We start from the raw sequence: 14,520 nt of genomic DNA on the forward strand, positions 1-14,520 counted from the left end.
GGGAGGAAACCTGAGCACCCGGAGGAAACCCACCGGTCTAGACTCTCCAGCCAGGGGAAAACAGCCTCTAATTAGTGTTTAATAGCAATTAGAGCTGGTCAAATGCAGAAATACATGATGCAATATTTACTGTTTGCAATATGTAAAGTGGAAAAAATTGTATTGCCAACATGAACTCGGCACAACAGACAAAAACACCCAACTGTTCGATAACAGTAAGAAATAAACTGGGAATACACCGTTTTAAGTAGCAAATTTCTCTTTATACTATGCTGTACATTGCATATATTGTATATACACTCAAAATAAATTATGGCTGATCAGTTTTCTTTTTAAAAAATGTAGGCGATTCTTTAAAGATCAAAGTTTAAATCTAGTTGATCAGACGTGTATTTGTGCGCCAATTCCAAGATTAAATTGATAAACTCTATTTTCTCTGCACATGCTCTGCATTTCTCTCCCCAGTCATCGAGAATCATCTTCAGCTCGGCCACTCGCAGTCTGGATAGTTCAGCTTTATTCAAAATCAATTTCTTATCTGAGAGACAAAAAAAAAGCACAAAGTGGAGAGCAATTTTAATGTTAAAATCATAACGTTACTGAGGCTAGAGGCAGCCGAATACAATCGATCACTTTTGGGATCTACCTTTGTCGCTTTGTCTAACAACACGTCATCAACTGTCAACATATGCTGAATATTCAATCACAAATATCTGTTCTATCCAACTACAACACTGAATACTGGTCAAAAATCTTCCCTGTGAAAAGGATTAAAATTCACAGGCTTTTGGTACAGTCACAAAGCAGCCTATTCCCCTGCGATATTCTTAAAGCTAATCTTTCAGGTAGGAACAAAACAGAAAAGTTAGTTGCTACCAATGTTCCCACTAATTGTTTTCTTTTGTTTTTTTTTTGTTTTTTTAAGCGCGCGGTCCCTTTAACTGGCTGCGCAGCCCATTCAAATTTTCACGCATGCGCGGTTTCTTCCCTGTCGCAGCCGGTGAGCAGCCAGCACAGGACATCCAGACCGCCGCACAGCTTAGCTACTTACATTTGGATTATAATTCATGAATTTAACAGGTGGTTAACAGGCAGTTTTTAGCCTAATCCCTATTTTTATTCCTGAAGTGTGGGATTCCCGACGGCTCCAAACCACGCCAAGTTAGCGAGGCGGACCGTCGGGCTGAAGGGCTCGGAGGGTTCCAGATATCCGGTGTTCAGGTGAGTGATGGGTGCAGGAGTGCAGAGGTAAGTGTGTTTATAAAGTGTTTAAAGAAGTTTTACTTACCTTTACAGCCTTCCTTCCTTCAGGTCTCGGGAGTCCCTCATCTCACCGGCACAGAAAGCAGAATGGCTGCGAGCTGTAAAAATCTGCAGCATTCAGCTTTCTGTTCCAGGGAGATCTCGAAATCAGCCTGAGAGGAAGGAATTAACTTAGTGTACAGATTGTCAGTGTTCGACAGCTTCAAAGAGCTGTGAAACGCTGATATTTCATCAGTCAAAAGCTCTTGGCAGATGAAATGTCAATCTGTGACGTCACCTGTTGCCGGGTGGCCCTTAATTGGCCTGCCGAGCCCGCTGGGCGGGCTTAACATGGTCAATCAAGTCAAAATCGCTTGAGGCAGCAGGGCATAAAGGAGCCGAGGAGAAGGCCCAGAACACAGCGCGGACCTGAGCGGGAATGGCGGCAGCGGAGGCGGCTTAAAGAGAGCCGAGCGGCAACTTAAAAAAGAGTGGCATCACAGGAGAGCAGGAGGCAGAAGATAAATTGAGCAGGAGGCCCAGACTGAAGCAGCGAGGGGGCAGAGTACCTCCAGCGAAAACAGCAAAAGCAACAACTGCAAAACAGCTAGTAGTAATAATGGGGGACTTCAACTATCCTAATATAGACTGGGATCGTAATAGTGTTAAGGGCAGAGAAGGGGAAGAATTTTTGAAGTGTGTTCAGGAGAAATTTCTTGATCAGTATGTTTCCGGCCCGACGAGGGAGGAGGCATTGCTGGATCTGGTTCTGGGGAATGAGGTAGGTCAAGTGGAGCAAGTGTCAGTAGGTGAACATTTAGGGAACAGTGATCATAGTATCATAAGGTTTAGATTAGCTATGGAAAAGGACAGGGAGCAATCTAGAGTAAAAATGTTTAAGTGGGGGAAGGCCAATTTCAGTGGGATGAGAACGGATCTGGCCCGGGTAAACTGGAATCGAAGACTGGCAGGCAAAACTGTAATAGAACAATGGGCTGCCTTTAAAGAGGAAATAGTTCAGGTACAGTCGAGGTACATTCCCACTAGGGGGAAAGGCAGGGCAACTAAAGTCAGGGCTCCCTGGATGACAAAAGAGACAGAATATAATAAAGCAGAAAAAGAGCATGCATATCAGATTGCAAATACATCTGAGAATCAGGCTATATATAGAAAGGTCAGAGGAGGAATGAAAAAGAAAATATGAGGGGTAAAGAGTATGAGAATAGAATGGCAACCAACATAAAAGGTAATCCAAAAGTCTTCTATAGGCATATAAATAGTAAAAGGGTAGCAAGAGGAGGGGTGGGGCCGATTAGGGACCAAAAAGGAGACCTACGCAGGAAGGAAGAGGGCATGGCTGAGGTACTAAATGAGTACTTTGCATCTGTCTTCACCAAGGAAGAGGATGCTGCCCTAGACATAGTAATGGAGGAGGTAGCAGAGATACTGGATAGGATAAAAATTGATAGAGGAGATATTAGAAAGGCTGGCTTTATTTAAAGTAAATAAATCACCAGGAGCAGATGGGATGCATCCTAGGATGCTGAGGGAATTGAGGAAATCGCAAAGGTATTGGCCATAATATTCCAATCCTCCTTAGATATGGGGGTGGTGCCAGAGGACTGAAGAATTGTAAATGTTACACCATTGTTCAAAAAAGGGTGTAAAGATAAACCCAGCAACTACAGGCCAGTCAGTTGAACCTCAGTAGTGGGGAAGCTTTTAGAAACAGTAATCAAGGACAAAATCTACAGTCACTTGGACAAGTGTGGATTAATTAAGGAAAGCCAGCACGGATTTGTTAAAGGCAAATCGTGTTCAACTAACTTGGTTGAGTTCTTTGATGAGGGTAATGCGGTTGACGTAGTGTACATGGATTTCCAAAAAGGCGTTCGACAAAGTGCCACATAATAGGCTTGCCAGCAAAGTTGAAGCCCATGGAATAAAAGGGACAGTGGCAGCATGGATATGGAATTGGCTAAGTGACAGGAAACAGAGAGTAGTGGTGAACGGTTGTTTTTCAGACTGGAGGAAGGTATACAGTGGTGTTCCCCAGGGGTCAGTACTAGGACCACTGCTTTCCTTGATATATATTAATGACTTGGACGTGGGTGTACAGGGCACAATTTCAAAATTTGCAGACGACACAAAACTTGGAAGTATAGTGAACAGTGAGGAGGATAGTGATAGACTTCAGGAAGACATAGACAGGCTGGTGGAATGGGCAGACACATGGGCAGATGAAATTTAACGCAGAAAAGTGTGAAGTGAAACATTTTGGTAGGAAGAACGAGGCGAGGCAATATAAACTAAAGGGTACAATCCTAAAGGGGGTGCAGGAACAGAGAGACCTGGGGGTATATGTGCACAAATCGTTGAAGGTGGCAGGGCAGGTTGAGAAAGTGGTTAAAAAAGCATACGGGATCCTGGGCTTCATAAATAGAGGAATAGAGTACAAAAGTGTGGAAATTATGGTGAACCTGTATAAAACACTGGTTTGGCCCCAACTGGAGTATTGTGTCCGATTCTGGGACCACACTTTAGAAAGGATATGAAGGCCTTAGAGAGGGTGCAGAAAAGATTTATGAGAATTATTCCAGGGATGAGGGACTTCAGTTACACTGATAGACTGAAGAAGCTGGGGTTGTTCTCCTTGGCGCAGAGAAGGTTGAGAGGAGATTTGACAGATGTTCAAAATCATGGAGGGGTCTAGACAGAGTAGAGAGAGAGGAACTGTTTCCATTGGCGGAAGGGTCGAGAACCAGAGGGGACAGATTTAAGGTGATTGGCACAAGAACCAAAGGTGACGTAAGAAAAAACTTTTTTTTAACGCAGTGAGTGGTTAGGATCTGGAATGCACTGCCTGAAAGGGTGGTGGAGGCAGATTCAATCACAGCTTTGAAAAGGGAGTTGGATAAGTATCTGAAGGGAAGAAGTTTGCCGGGCTATGGGGAAAGGGCGGGGGAGTGGGACTAGCTGAAGTGCTCTTGCAGAGAGCCGGCACGGGCTCGACGGGCCGAATGGCCTCCTTCTGTGCTGTAACCATTCTATGATTCAATGAAATTTCTTCACTCAGAGGGTTGTGAATCTTTGGAATTCTCTACCCCAGAGGGCTGTGGATGCTCCGTCGTTGAGTATATTCAAGAGCGAGATCGATAGATTTTTGGATACTAAGGGATATGGGTATAGGACGGGAAGGAGGAAATGAGGTAGAAGATCAGTCATGATCTTATTGAATGGCCGACTCCTGCTCCTATTTCTTATGTTTACATGCAGTGAATTGTGCAAGGTGTGAAATTGAGGAGGATAAAAATTTCTGACACTTGACATCATATCAGAACACCAGGAATTGATTCTAATGTAGTTACGATGGAGAAACTGGGAGACGTATTAACGAGGATGGAATGGTACCTAGCCGGGGGGGGGGTGGGCTAGGTACCCCAAGACAGGCAGACAGACAGACGTCCTCGGTCAGTTCCAAAGCATTTAACAACCAATGAATGACTTTTGAAGTGTAGTCACTGTTTTGTAGGCAAACACAACAGCCAACGTACACTCAGCAAGATCCCATGAAAAGCAGTTGGCCTGTTTCGGTGAAGTTGGTTGAGGGTTGAATGTTAGCCAGGACACTGGAAGTAATCTCTTATTGCCTTTGGAAAAAGTGCAGAGATCTTTTATGTCCACCTGAACAAGCGGGGGGGGGGGGGGGTGGGGGGGGGGGTCTCAGTTTAACATTTCATCTGAAAGTCAGTACCTCCCTAGAATCGTTCATTAATGCACTGAAGTGTCTGTCTAGATTACATGCTGAAGTCCTAGAGTGAAGCTTAATTCTATAACCTGGTGGCTGAGGCGAATATGCTGCCTAGTATCCAATGTTCCCTCTAATATTTTTCCCCTGCGCGGGCCCTTTAAACTTGCTGTGCGGCTGCAGTGCCTCTTCCAGCAGGAGCAGCTGGTGAGCGGCCTGCGCGGGACCTCGATCGGTGTACGGCTGCGCGCCTTAGGGGGAAACATTGCTGGCATCGATACCCAGTGTACAGGTTAATCCATTTCGTGCAAATCTTGTGATTTGTGTTTATTATATATGTCGCAAGCCTCAAGTATGTAGTTCTAATTTTAATTTAGTGACAGTCCAAGATGGCAGCCAAAAATATTTGGAGCGATTTCATGGATTCCTTTTTTTTTTTTTTTAAATAGTTTTTGCTGATTTCATACTTTTTAAAATGTGAAATGAGATACCAACTTTGCCTACATTTGATTGGTACGTTCCTTAGCTGTTCTGTTGGTTTTATAAATATGAATTTTGATCCCATCACGTGCAAGTGACGCATACTTTGCACGTCGAGTGTAATTCCCCGAGGTGTGACGGATACAGGCACACACTGGACACAGGGTATATATTTGTAGAAGAGTACAGTTCAAAAAATAAAAATACATTCAAGACAATGCGCACAGGAGAGAAAATGAGGTTACCCGTACCATATTTCAGTTCGCAGATCTGACTGTCTATCCTTTTCAGCTTTTCACAGATCTTCGCTACTGGTACGTGTGCACTCATCGGACGGGCTATTTCATTGACTATTTTAGTTGCAGCATCACTGGTCGCTCCAATATAGTAGCACTATTAAAAACAAAGTTAAATTACATACATATAGACAGCACGCCATCAGAATCATAGAATGGTTACAGCACAGGAGGCCATTCGGCCCGTCGAGCCCGTGCCGGCTCTCTGCAAGAGCCCTTCAGCTAATCCCACTCCCCCACCCTTTCCCCGGAGCCCTGCAATTTTTTTTCCTTCAGGTACTTATCCAATTCCCTTTTGAAAGCCACGATTGAGTCTGCCTCCACCACCCTTTCAGGCAGTGCATTCCAGATCCTAACCACTCGCTGCGTAAAAAAGCTTTTCCTCATGTCGCCTTTGGTTCTTCTGCCAATCACCTTAAATCTGTGTCCGCTGGTTCTCGACCCTTCTGCCAATGGGAACAGTTTCCCTCTATCTACTCGGTTTGATGGGATCCCCGTTTGTAAATGCAGCACTCAGGAAAAACTTTTAGCGAACAATTACAACTGCTGCTTACAAACATCCTCCAAGGAATAGTGGTGCTGGGACTGATTCACAGAGCAGTCTAAATGTAATTAGAAGAAATGAAGTAAGAAGCCAGTGGATTCACCCGATCAAAGCCCGCAGCAGTGGAGACCATCCACATCAGAACAACCTCTGGAATTCCTCCATCATGGCTGTCCAGATAGAATTGCTAAATGTTGATGTATTTCTGAACTGAAGCTAGAATCTGGGTCATATCAAAGTTTTTCTCTAATCTAATTCCCTGCCCCCTTTATCCTGCCTCTTTCTTGGTTACAGTTTCAAGTGCGTCGGGGGCATTCGTACATCAGTAACCGACTCTATACTGTAAAGCGGGCTGCAGACTAAATCCCCACCATAGCCCCTGCCACACCCGTACACAAGGATGCTACTCTCCAGCTCAGTGCATGAACATCGGCCCACAATTTGCTGATTTTTTTCCCCCCCCCCCCCCTTTGGTTCTAACAAGGTTTTAACTTGCAACAGCTCAGGTTAGCTGCCACTTAACCAGACTAGTTTGGTTCTTGTGAGATATTTCTACAACTTATTGAACTAACTGGACAGAACATACTTGCGACTTCATTGATTTGTGTCACGTTGTTGCTTTCGCTCACTGTATCAACAACATCCGGACAGCTAATGTTCACTTACACATAACCCAGTAGCACCGACTGAGAAGTAGCTTTTTTTCTTTCAAAAAAAAACTTTGTATATTTAATCTAATTGTAACTGCTGCAGAAACCAGCCCCTGGTTTCTGTGGGGGCATGGAGCTTGTCATAAGGTAATCGAGGGATACAGGGATCGGGCGGGAAAGTGGAGTTGAGGTTGAAGATCAGCCATGATCTTATTGAATGGCGGAGCAGGCTCGAGGGGCTGAATGGTCCACTCCTGCTCCTATTTCTTATGCTCTAACATATGGGCATTTCATAAATCAATTTCTGGAAAAAAGTAAAACAAAGAAAACTAAATACAAATTTAAGCATAAAATGTGTGCGGTGAAAATGCAATTATATCACCATCAATAGCAAGGCAAATACAAAGTAGTACAATATTCCTTTGTTTCAATACAAGCCACCAAAATAAATGATGTCAGCGTATTTGCATGACAGTAGCGCAGAGTACTGCCCACAATTGCCCTCCTCTATGCATGGAGATACCTCACTTCCACGAGCCAAATCCCATGCAGTGTTGGTAAACGAGTGGGGCAACACAGCAGCTTCCTACTCCATGGCATTGTCCAATGATGGTTTAACATACAGCCACACTGCATAATGTCTCTGTAATGAATATAGCCGTACAATTTTCACTACACAAGGAGGCCATTCAGCCATTGTGCCTGTGCCAGGTACACATCAGAACTACCCCCTCTAATCCAATATTATTCCTCACCCGTGTTTATCTAATCCCCTGGCAGCCGTGGCTCAGTGGGCGGCACCCTCGCCTCTGAGTCAGAAGGTTGTGGGTTCAAGTCCCACTCCAGAGGCTCGAGCACAAAAATCTAGGCTGACACTCCAAGGCAGTGCTGAGGGACTGTTGCACTGTCGGAGGTGCCGTCTTTCGGATGAGCCGTTAAACCGAGGCCCCGTCTGCTCTCTGGGGTAAAAGATCCCATGGCACTATTTCGAAGAGGAGTAGGGGAGTTATCCCCAGTGTCCTGGGTCCAATATTTATCCCTCAATCAACATCACTGAAACAGATTACCCGGTCATTATCACATTGCTGTTTGTGGGAGCTTGCTGTGCAGAATTGGCTGTTGTGTTTCCCACATTACAACAGTGACTACACTTCAAAAATACTTCACTGGCTGTAAAGTGCTTTGGGCCATCCGGTGGTCGTGAAAGGCACTGCATAAATGCAAGTCTGTCTTTTCTTTCTTAAATGCTATGATTGGCTATTTCAATTGTGGTAATATATTCCATGTTCTAACTTTTTTTTTTACTTCTAACCTTCCCCTTATGTTATTAATTTAAAAAAATCTTATGCTTTGTTACCAATTCAGCATGCAATGGGAACAATCTTGCACCGTTTATCCTCTTTGAAACTTGAGGCCATGAATAGGCTGCCCCTTAACCTTCTCTGCTGAACACAGCCTTCGTGCTGAAAAGTTTCTCGCCGTGACCAATTCCTGGCATCATCCGAATAAACCTACCTTGCAACCGCTTCCTTTATCGCTGTCCCCAAATTAACAACCGCACTACTTAAATGTCTACCTTACGTCACGTACTCACCAGTCGGTTTTCCTTTCCTTTGGTGTGTTCACACATCAGCATCAGTTCATTTACGATGACAGCAAGAGTCAATTCCGCATCCTGAGCCTTCAAATACCCGTAAAATTTCTCCAGAAATCCAACGCATACTGGGAATTTTAAAAATGTAAAAAAAAAAAATTCTCAAAAAGAAATACCAAATGGAAAGCAGGTTATAATGAATGGAACTCTTTAAAAAAAGTTACCTTTAAGCATATAAATGATAAAATCCATATACTTTTAACCTCCAGTGACATTGGCCTCTTTACACTTTGCTACAGATAGACATGTGAGGCTGCTGCACTGAATTCGACAGCAATGAACCACACAACCCAGACTGACTACAGACAAAGTAAAATGCCTCTTGGACAGCTTTCTAGATTATGGACTTACAGTTGGTCTTTTAAGTAATTTCTCAACTATGTTTTTTCATCTGGGTACAAAACCGGACCCGTCAAAATTTTACTCCATAAAATACGAGAATTAAAACTCAAGAGTTTGCGGCATTGAGGAGGGTGTGTGTGTGTGTGTGTGTGTGTGTGTGTGTGTGTGTGTGTGTGTGTGTGTGTGTGGGGGGGGGTTTGACATCCAAACCTCTTTTTTTTGAAGCACAAGTTTCACTTTGTAAATTTTTTTAACTCTCATGTTGGGATCAACATTTGAGGAGACATCAGGAATCCATTCCAAAGTACGTTTTGTTCATAGTCATGAAAAATAATGGATTGGACTCGGCAATTTTTTCATGAAGACGTGTTTTCAAAATCCCACAACTATATCTTTATTAGGCTTTGAGAAAGGCAAATCTGGTTTTGATCAATAGCTTTAGAATTGCTCGAGTGATTTCCTTGCTTTCGACTTCTAAGGTTTATAATTTACATTTTTTTTTGATCCCCTGGGCCACTCCACCCTCCACTCTGACAGAACCCCTCTTACAGCTGCTGCTGGTTTCAACCAGTCTGCCAATTTCTTCCCCAGGTCTAAGTTTTGCTCGATTGCTTGGAGCTTCACTAATTGCCTTTCATGTGGAACTGTGTCAAGTGTTTTGTGGAGTCACGGTACACACCATGCTGTGGGGTTTTCAACACTCCACTCGCGACGTCACATGCGCAGAAATGTTGAGGCGTTCGGTGGGGGGTAGGACCTTCACCTTCTGAATCTGTGCCATTTCCTCTTCTACGGGTAATCCTCAAGTTTACTCCTGAATATTCAGTATTGAAGTAACACTGCAGAATAATGGGTCTGCAGCTGCCGGTGCCTGCTTTATTGCAGTTTTTGATTGAAAATGGGACTGCATTAATCCGTTTCCAATCCACCTGGACCTCCCCGCTGTCCATTAACTTGCTTAGAACGACAGTCAGTGGCTCAAAAATCTGCTCCCTGGTCTCTCTCATGCTGTGGGGTAAATACCGGGGATATTGATTGGTTTTGAGCCCTTTAAACCGGTCTAGAACTTTAATCACATTTATATCAGAGTTATTCTTTAGAAGACCAAAGGAAGCTCAAGGAATATCGAGAAGATGGGGGAAAAGGCCAAGAAGCAGCAGATTTTGAACATCAGTAAGTGAGGTGATGCATTCTGGTAATAAAAACAGCAGTAATTATACTGAATGGAAGTAGGCTCGGCGCTGTAGACGTGCTGAGGGATTTGGGAGTACTGGCTCACAGGGCATTACTTTTTTTTTTTTTTTTTTTGATTACAGGAACACAGATTACAGGGTGACTTGCTAGAGTTATTTAAATGGCTGAAAAGACAGGACATGGGAGATCGAAGCAAACTGTTTCCAGTAGTCGAGAGTCTAGAATGAGGAGCCACGGATACAAAATTAAACGCAAGAGATCGGGAATAGAGAGAGCAAGAGAAACTTCTTTACAGTTAGGAGGCTGTGGAATTCACGTCCAGGGTTAATGATTCAGGTAGAAACAAGGTCAACATTTAAAATTAGATTGGATTGGTGAAGGAAATGGGGGTAAAGGGATATGGGAACAGGGAGGATAAATGTGATAAAAACGATTTGCTTGCATGGAGGCTAAACAGTGACACGGATTGCGTGGGTCAAATAGCCTGTTGCTGTGTTGTAACCTCTCTGTATTTACTGGCCAAGTTCCTTCACTGTAATATCTCAGCTAATACACAACAGTTATGGTCATCCCGGACACATTGTATTCTGCCTTCCAAACATCCACTGAAAGCTATAATAAAAAAGATGATATTTCAGGGCCGAGTAAATTGATAATATGTTGCAGACTAAATTGGAGCAGTCATTTTACAATACACAACCTGGTTCTGAATCCTTAGACTGGAAAAACTCTGCTCTCTACTGACTATGAAAGGTAACAAGTGATAAATGGCAGGTTCAACTTGTTTTCTAATGGGAATGGTGCCAGCACAAAACTGGCCATCATTTAGCAGAGACTAAGCCAGGCAACGGCACTAAAGTGTCAGAAGGAAGGATTGCTTGTATACGAAATGGGGAAAACAAATCCCAATGATGCAGCAAAGGCCATTCTTCGGAGCTTGGTGTCACAAGTACATGAGAGCAGAGTAGTGGGAGCTTTACTACACATCGACCCCCATGCGATACCCAATCTGGGAGTGTTCCATGCAGAAAATGAGCGCAAAAATGGAAGCATTCCAATCGCTAGCATGCACAAAAAATGACAAATTTATAACAAACATAAAAGTACATTTAAGTGTACAGACTTGCTTAAAATCTGTAAAATAATTAAGATGGAATTTAAAGGTCATATTATGCCTTATTTTCTGACTGTAGTCATTCGATATTTAACTCACCACCCCCACCCCCCACACAAATTTATCTTTTAATATTAAGCTATGAACCAAAAATATTTTACAGGCAAATGTTGGTGGTATTGGCAATCTACATGGCAAAAAGCTAACTAGCAAAGAACACTCGGTGGTTGAATAGGCATAACACGACCAGTGAAAGACAAAGAACAGAGACTAAAAAAAAATCAGGAGAGGCAGGGGCTGTAGAACGATGTCACGAAAGAACAGGCTTTGGTTCCAAGGAAAGCTGCTGTAGCCCACTGCTAAATAATTAAGACTGCAAACAGTTCCAGGCAGAATATGGAGTCAGACACTTTAGAGCAAGGATGTACTTCTTCGGTTTAAAAAATAAGTCAAGACTACAGACATGCACACTCACCAGGTACAACACATGTTACAATGCATCACTTGCTGCATGCCAGTCTTCATCAATTTCGCTGCCTGTGTGCTAAACATGCTTACACAAAGCCAAACAAGTTTAGAAAAGTTATTTGCATAATTCAGCAACAAACTAGCTCACACAACGCAGTGTTAGCAGTAGGTTTATTTCACCGATACAATTTAATGTTGTGCCATACACTTCATTTGTCATTTCCAAATTATTCCCACCACTAGCGAGACCTGTAACAACTGATACTTTACTGTAAATATAGCTTGAAGGGTCATCTTCAGACACAGCCCAACTTTGGAAGGACACGAATCTAAAAGTGTACTGCTAGATGTTTACAGCGGATAGATATACAGTACAGGAATTTCACATCTCCACTATTGAGCCTAACCAAATGACTATGCGACATTTTGTAAAGACTGAAAACATGCAGCCCAAATCATTAATGCAATCAAAGCTCTATTTTCTGGATACCAACTGACACCCATTGCCGGATTTCAGAAATCAGGCTGGGTGCAAAAGTCATCATCAGCTAACACAATAAACCCTTCTGGGGCGGGGGGGGGGGGAAATAAGCCTCAGCAATGTTTTTCTTGTTAGTAAAGCAAAGAATTAGAGGCTCAATTCCAGCTGAAACGTTAACCCGGTTTCTCTCTCCACAGATGCTGCCTGACCTGCTGAGTGTTTCCAGCATTTTCTGTTTCTATTCCACCTCCACCCTGGTTTGGTCAAAGAAAATTGTAAGGCTTGTGGAGCAATAGGGAAAGGGGGGTGGGGGGGGGAAAGAGAGAAAGGAATTAATTGCTGCGCATAAATCAGCAAGTTTGTAAACAGAACCGAGTTGATTTGTTTGTCCTGTAGGTAAAATGGCAGCCAAAAAAAAAATAGGCCCGTATAAGGGGAAAGAAAGACAAGCAACAGCTGGGTTAGTTTTACAGCAGCTCAGAAACCAGACACACACACTGGATAATTCAACACTGGGAACAAGACCAATAACATTATATATAATGTGGAGTGAGATCTGGGGGGGGGGGGGCTAGGGCCTGGAGAGGGGGGCTAGGGCCTGGGGAGGGGGTTCAGTGGGTATGTGGGGCGAGTATACTATGGGGGATCGGTAGGTGAGGTGAGGGAGGCCCGGCCCGCGGCTCACCTTCACACTCCCCGGGCGGGGCCTCACCAGTGCCCGCGGCGCTCAGTGCGAGGCCCAGCAGCGCCCAGAGCAGCGCCACCCTCATGGCCCGAGCGAAGGCCGAGATTGGAGACTGCCGCCTCCCCAATGGAGCGTCGCTGCTCCAATCAGCATCCGTTCATTTTATCTTCACTTCACCTCCCCCCCTCACCCCGCTTCCTTGTGTTCCGCCTTCCTATTGATGGGTTGTTGCTCCAATCAGCATCCTCCGTTCATTTTTCTCTCCTTCACTACTTGTGTTCCTCCAGATCATTGGTGAATCGATGCACCAATCAGCATCCTCCTTTGTTTTCACCCGTCCCGCTGCCCCCCCCCCTCGTTTGATCTGTTCCGCCCTCCCATTGGTCAGTGCCCGAGTCATCCCAGAGCTATCCCAGTGTGCATCGCGGCTTTCCTTAGTTACCAAGATGGCGGCTATCGGTGTGCACTTGGGGAGCTCGTGTAGTTGTGTGGCGGTGTACAAGGTGCGGGGAGCGGGCCGGCTCAGGGTGTTCACCCCCCGGGGGGCGGGCCGGGCCGGGCCGGGCCGGCCGGCTCAGGGTGTTCACCCCGCGGGGCCGCGCTCTCCCGGGGGCCGCAGTGTTGTCCAGCCCCGGCCAGTCTAACTGGTGCAGTTCCATTGATTTTCCATCATTGGTTGCATCCGCTGCGCTGGGGTCTGCTTTACTGCATCTGTTTTTTTGTTCAAATTAACTTTGGACGAGAGGTTCTGTCTTGTGATTACGTTTGTTTTACAGTGTCAGCTCGTTCTCGTCTCTGAGTCTGAGGGTTGTGGGTTCAAGTCCCACTCCAGAGACTTGAGCACAAAAATCTAGACTGACACTCCAGTGCAGTGCTGAGGGAGTGCCGCACTGTCGGAGGTGCCGTCTTTCGGATGAGACGTTAAACCGAGGCCCCGTCTGCTCTCTCAGGTGGACGTGAAAGATCCCATGGCACTATTTCAAAGAACAGGAGAGTTCTCCCTAGTGTCCTGGGGCCAATATTTATCCCTCAATCAACATCACTAAAACAGATTATCTGGTCATTGTCACATTGTTTGTGGGAAGCTTGCTCTGTGCAATTTGGCTGGAACTTTCCTACATTACAACAGCGACTACACTTCAAAAGTACCTCATTGGCCGTAAAGTGCCTTGGGATGTCCTGCGGTTGTGAAAAGCGCTGTAGAAATGCAAGTCTTTTTTATGGACAAGATGAGTTCAGAGAGGGCACAAGTGGAGATGGGAGAAAAAAATGGGTTCGGGGCAGGGGCGAGCTGGGGATGTTCGACTTGGTAGCAGAGGGAGGCAGCACCAGAGGCAGCTGAATGGATGGTCTCAATCTGAGTAACAAAGTCGCCCCCGAGTACTGCACTCAAGTCTCTTAGTTGTGTGCTCAAATCATGGAATGGGTTAGACCTCCTGCCTAGAGGCGACAGTGCTACCATGAGCCAAGCGAACACATTTTTCATGCATTTGGCAACCATAAGGGATTTCACCAATTGCAGTTTAATTTTTTTTTAATTCTCATGTGTAATATGTGATTCTTATTTGGATCAAATGTTGAACTGATTCTAGCACTAATTATGGTAACAGCTTGTGTTAATA

The 14,520-nt window shown here is 44.6% G+C and overlaps 2 protein-coding genes across 6 annotated transcripts in view; one reads left to right on the plus strand and one right to left on the minus strand.

Annotated features, from left to right (window-relative positions):
* Window positions 1-241: 241 nt before the first annotated feature.
* Window positions 242-13,089, minus strand: cdnf (cerebral dopamine neurotrophic factor). 5 transcript variants are annotated; one of them, XM_086010820.1, is made up of 6 exons: window positions 12,899-12,993; window positions 11,740-11,817; window positions 9,636-9,964; window positions 8,555-8,682; window positions 5,722-5,863; window positions 242-538 (listed from the first exon to the last, which is right to left on the minus strand). In XM_086010820.1, the coding sequence occupies exons 2-6, from the start codon at window positions 11,814-11,816 to the stop codon at window positions 354-356; spliced, it is 861 nt and encodes a 286-aa protein (XP_085866946.1). In that variant the 5' UTR covers window position 11,817; window positions 12,899-12,993; the 3' UTR covers window positions 242-353. The 5 variants fall into 5 exon arrangements, with proteins under 5 accessions (XP_085866946.1, XP_085866947.1, XP_085866948.1 ...); XM_086010821.1 differs by having other exon boundaries at window positions 11,740-11,808; window positions 12,899-12,979; XM_086010822.1 differs by lacking the exon at window positions 11,740-11,817.
* Window positions 13,090-13,294: 205 nt separating this feature from the next.
* The window catches only part of hspa14 (heat shock protein family A (Hsp70) member 14), a 30,578-nt gene continuing 29,352 nt past the window's right edge, over window positions 13,295-14,520 (plus strand). The window contains exon 1 of the mRNA XM_086010819.1: window positions 13,295-13,401. Coding sequence (XP_085866945.1) covers window positions 13,345-13,401 — 57 coding nt within the window. The 5' untranslated portion in view covers window positions 13,295-13,344. The remainder of the gene's footprint in view (window positions 13,402-14,520) is intronic.

The sequence above is a fragment of the Somniosus microcephalus genome, chromosome 17 (genome assembly GCF_052327205.1).
Source record: "Somniosus microcephalus isolate GS21.2 chromosome 17, FLI_Smic_1.0, whole genome shotgun sequence".
In the NCBI taxonomy this organism is placed as follows: domain Eukaryota; kingdom Metazoa; phylum Chordata; class Chondrichthyes; order Squaliformes; family Somniosidae; genus Somniosus; species Somniosus microcephalus.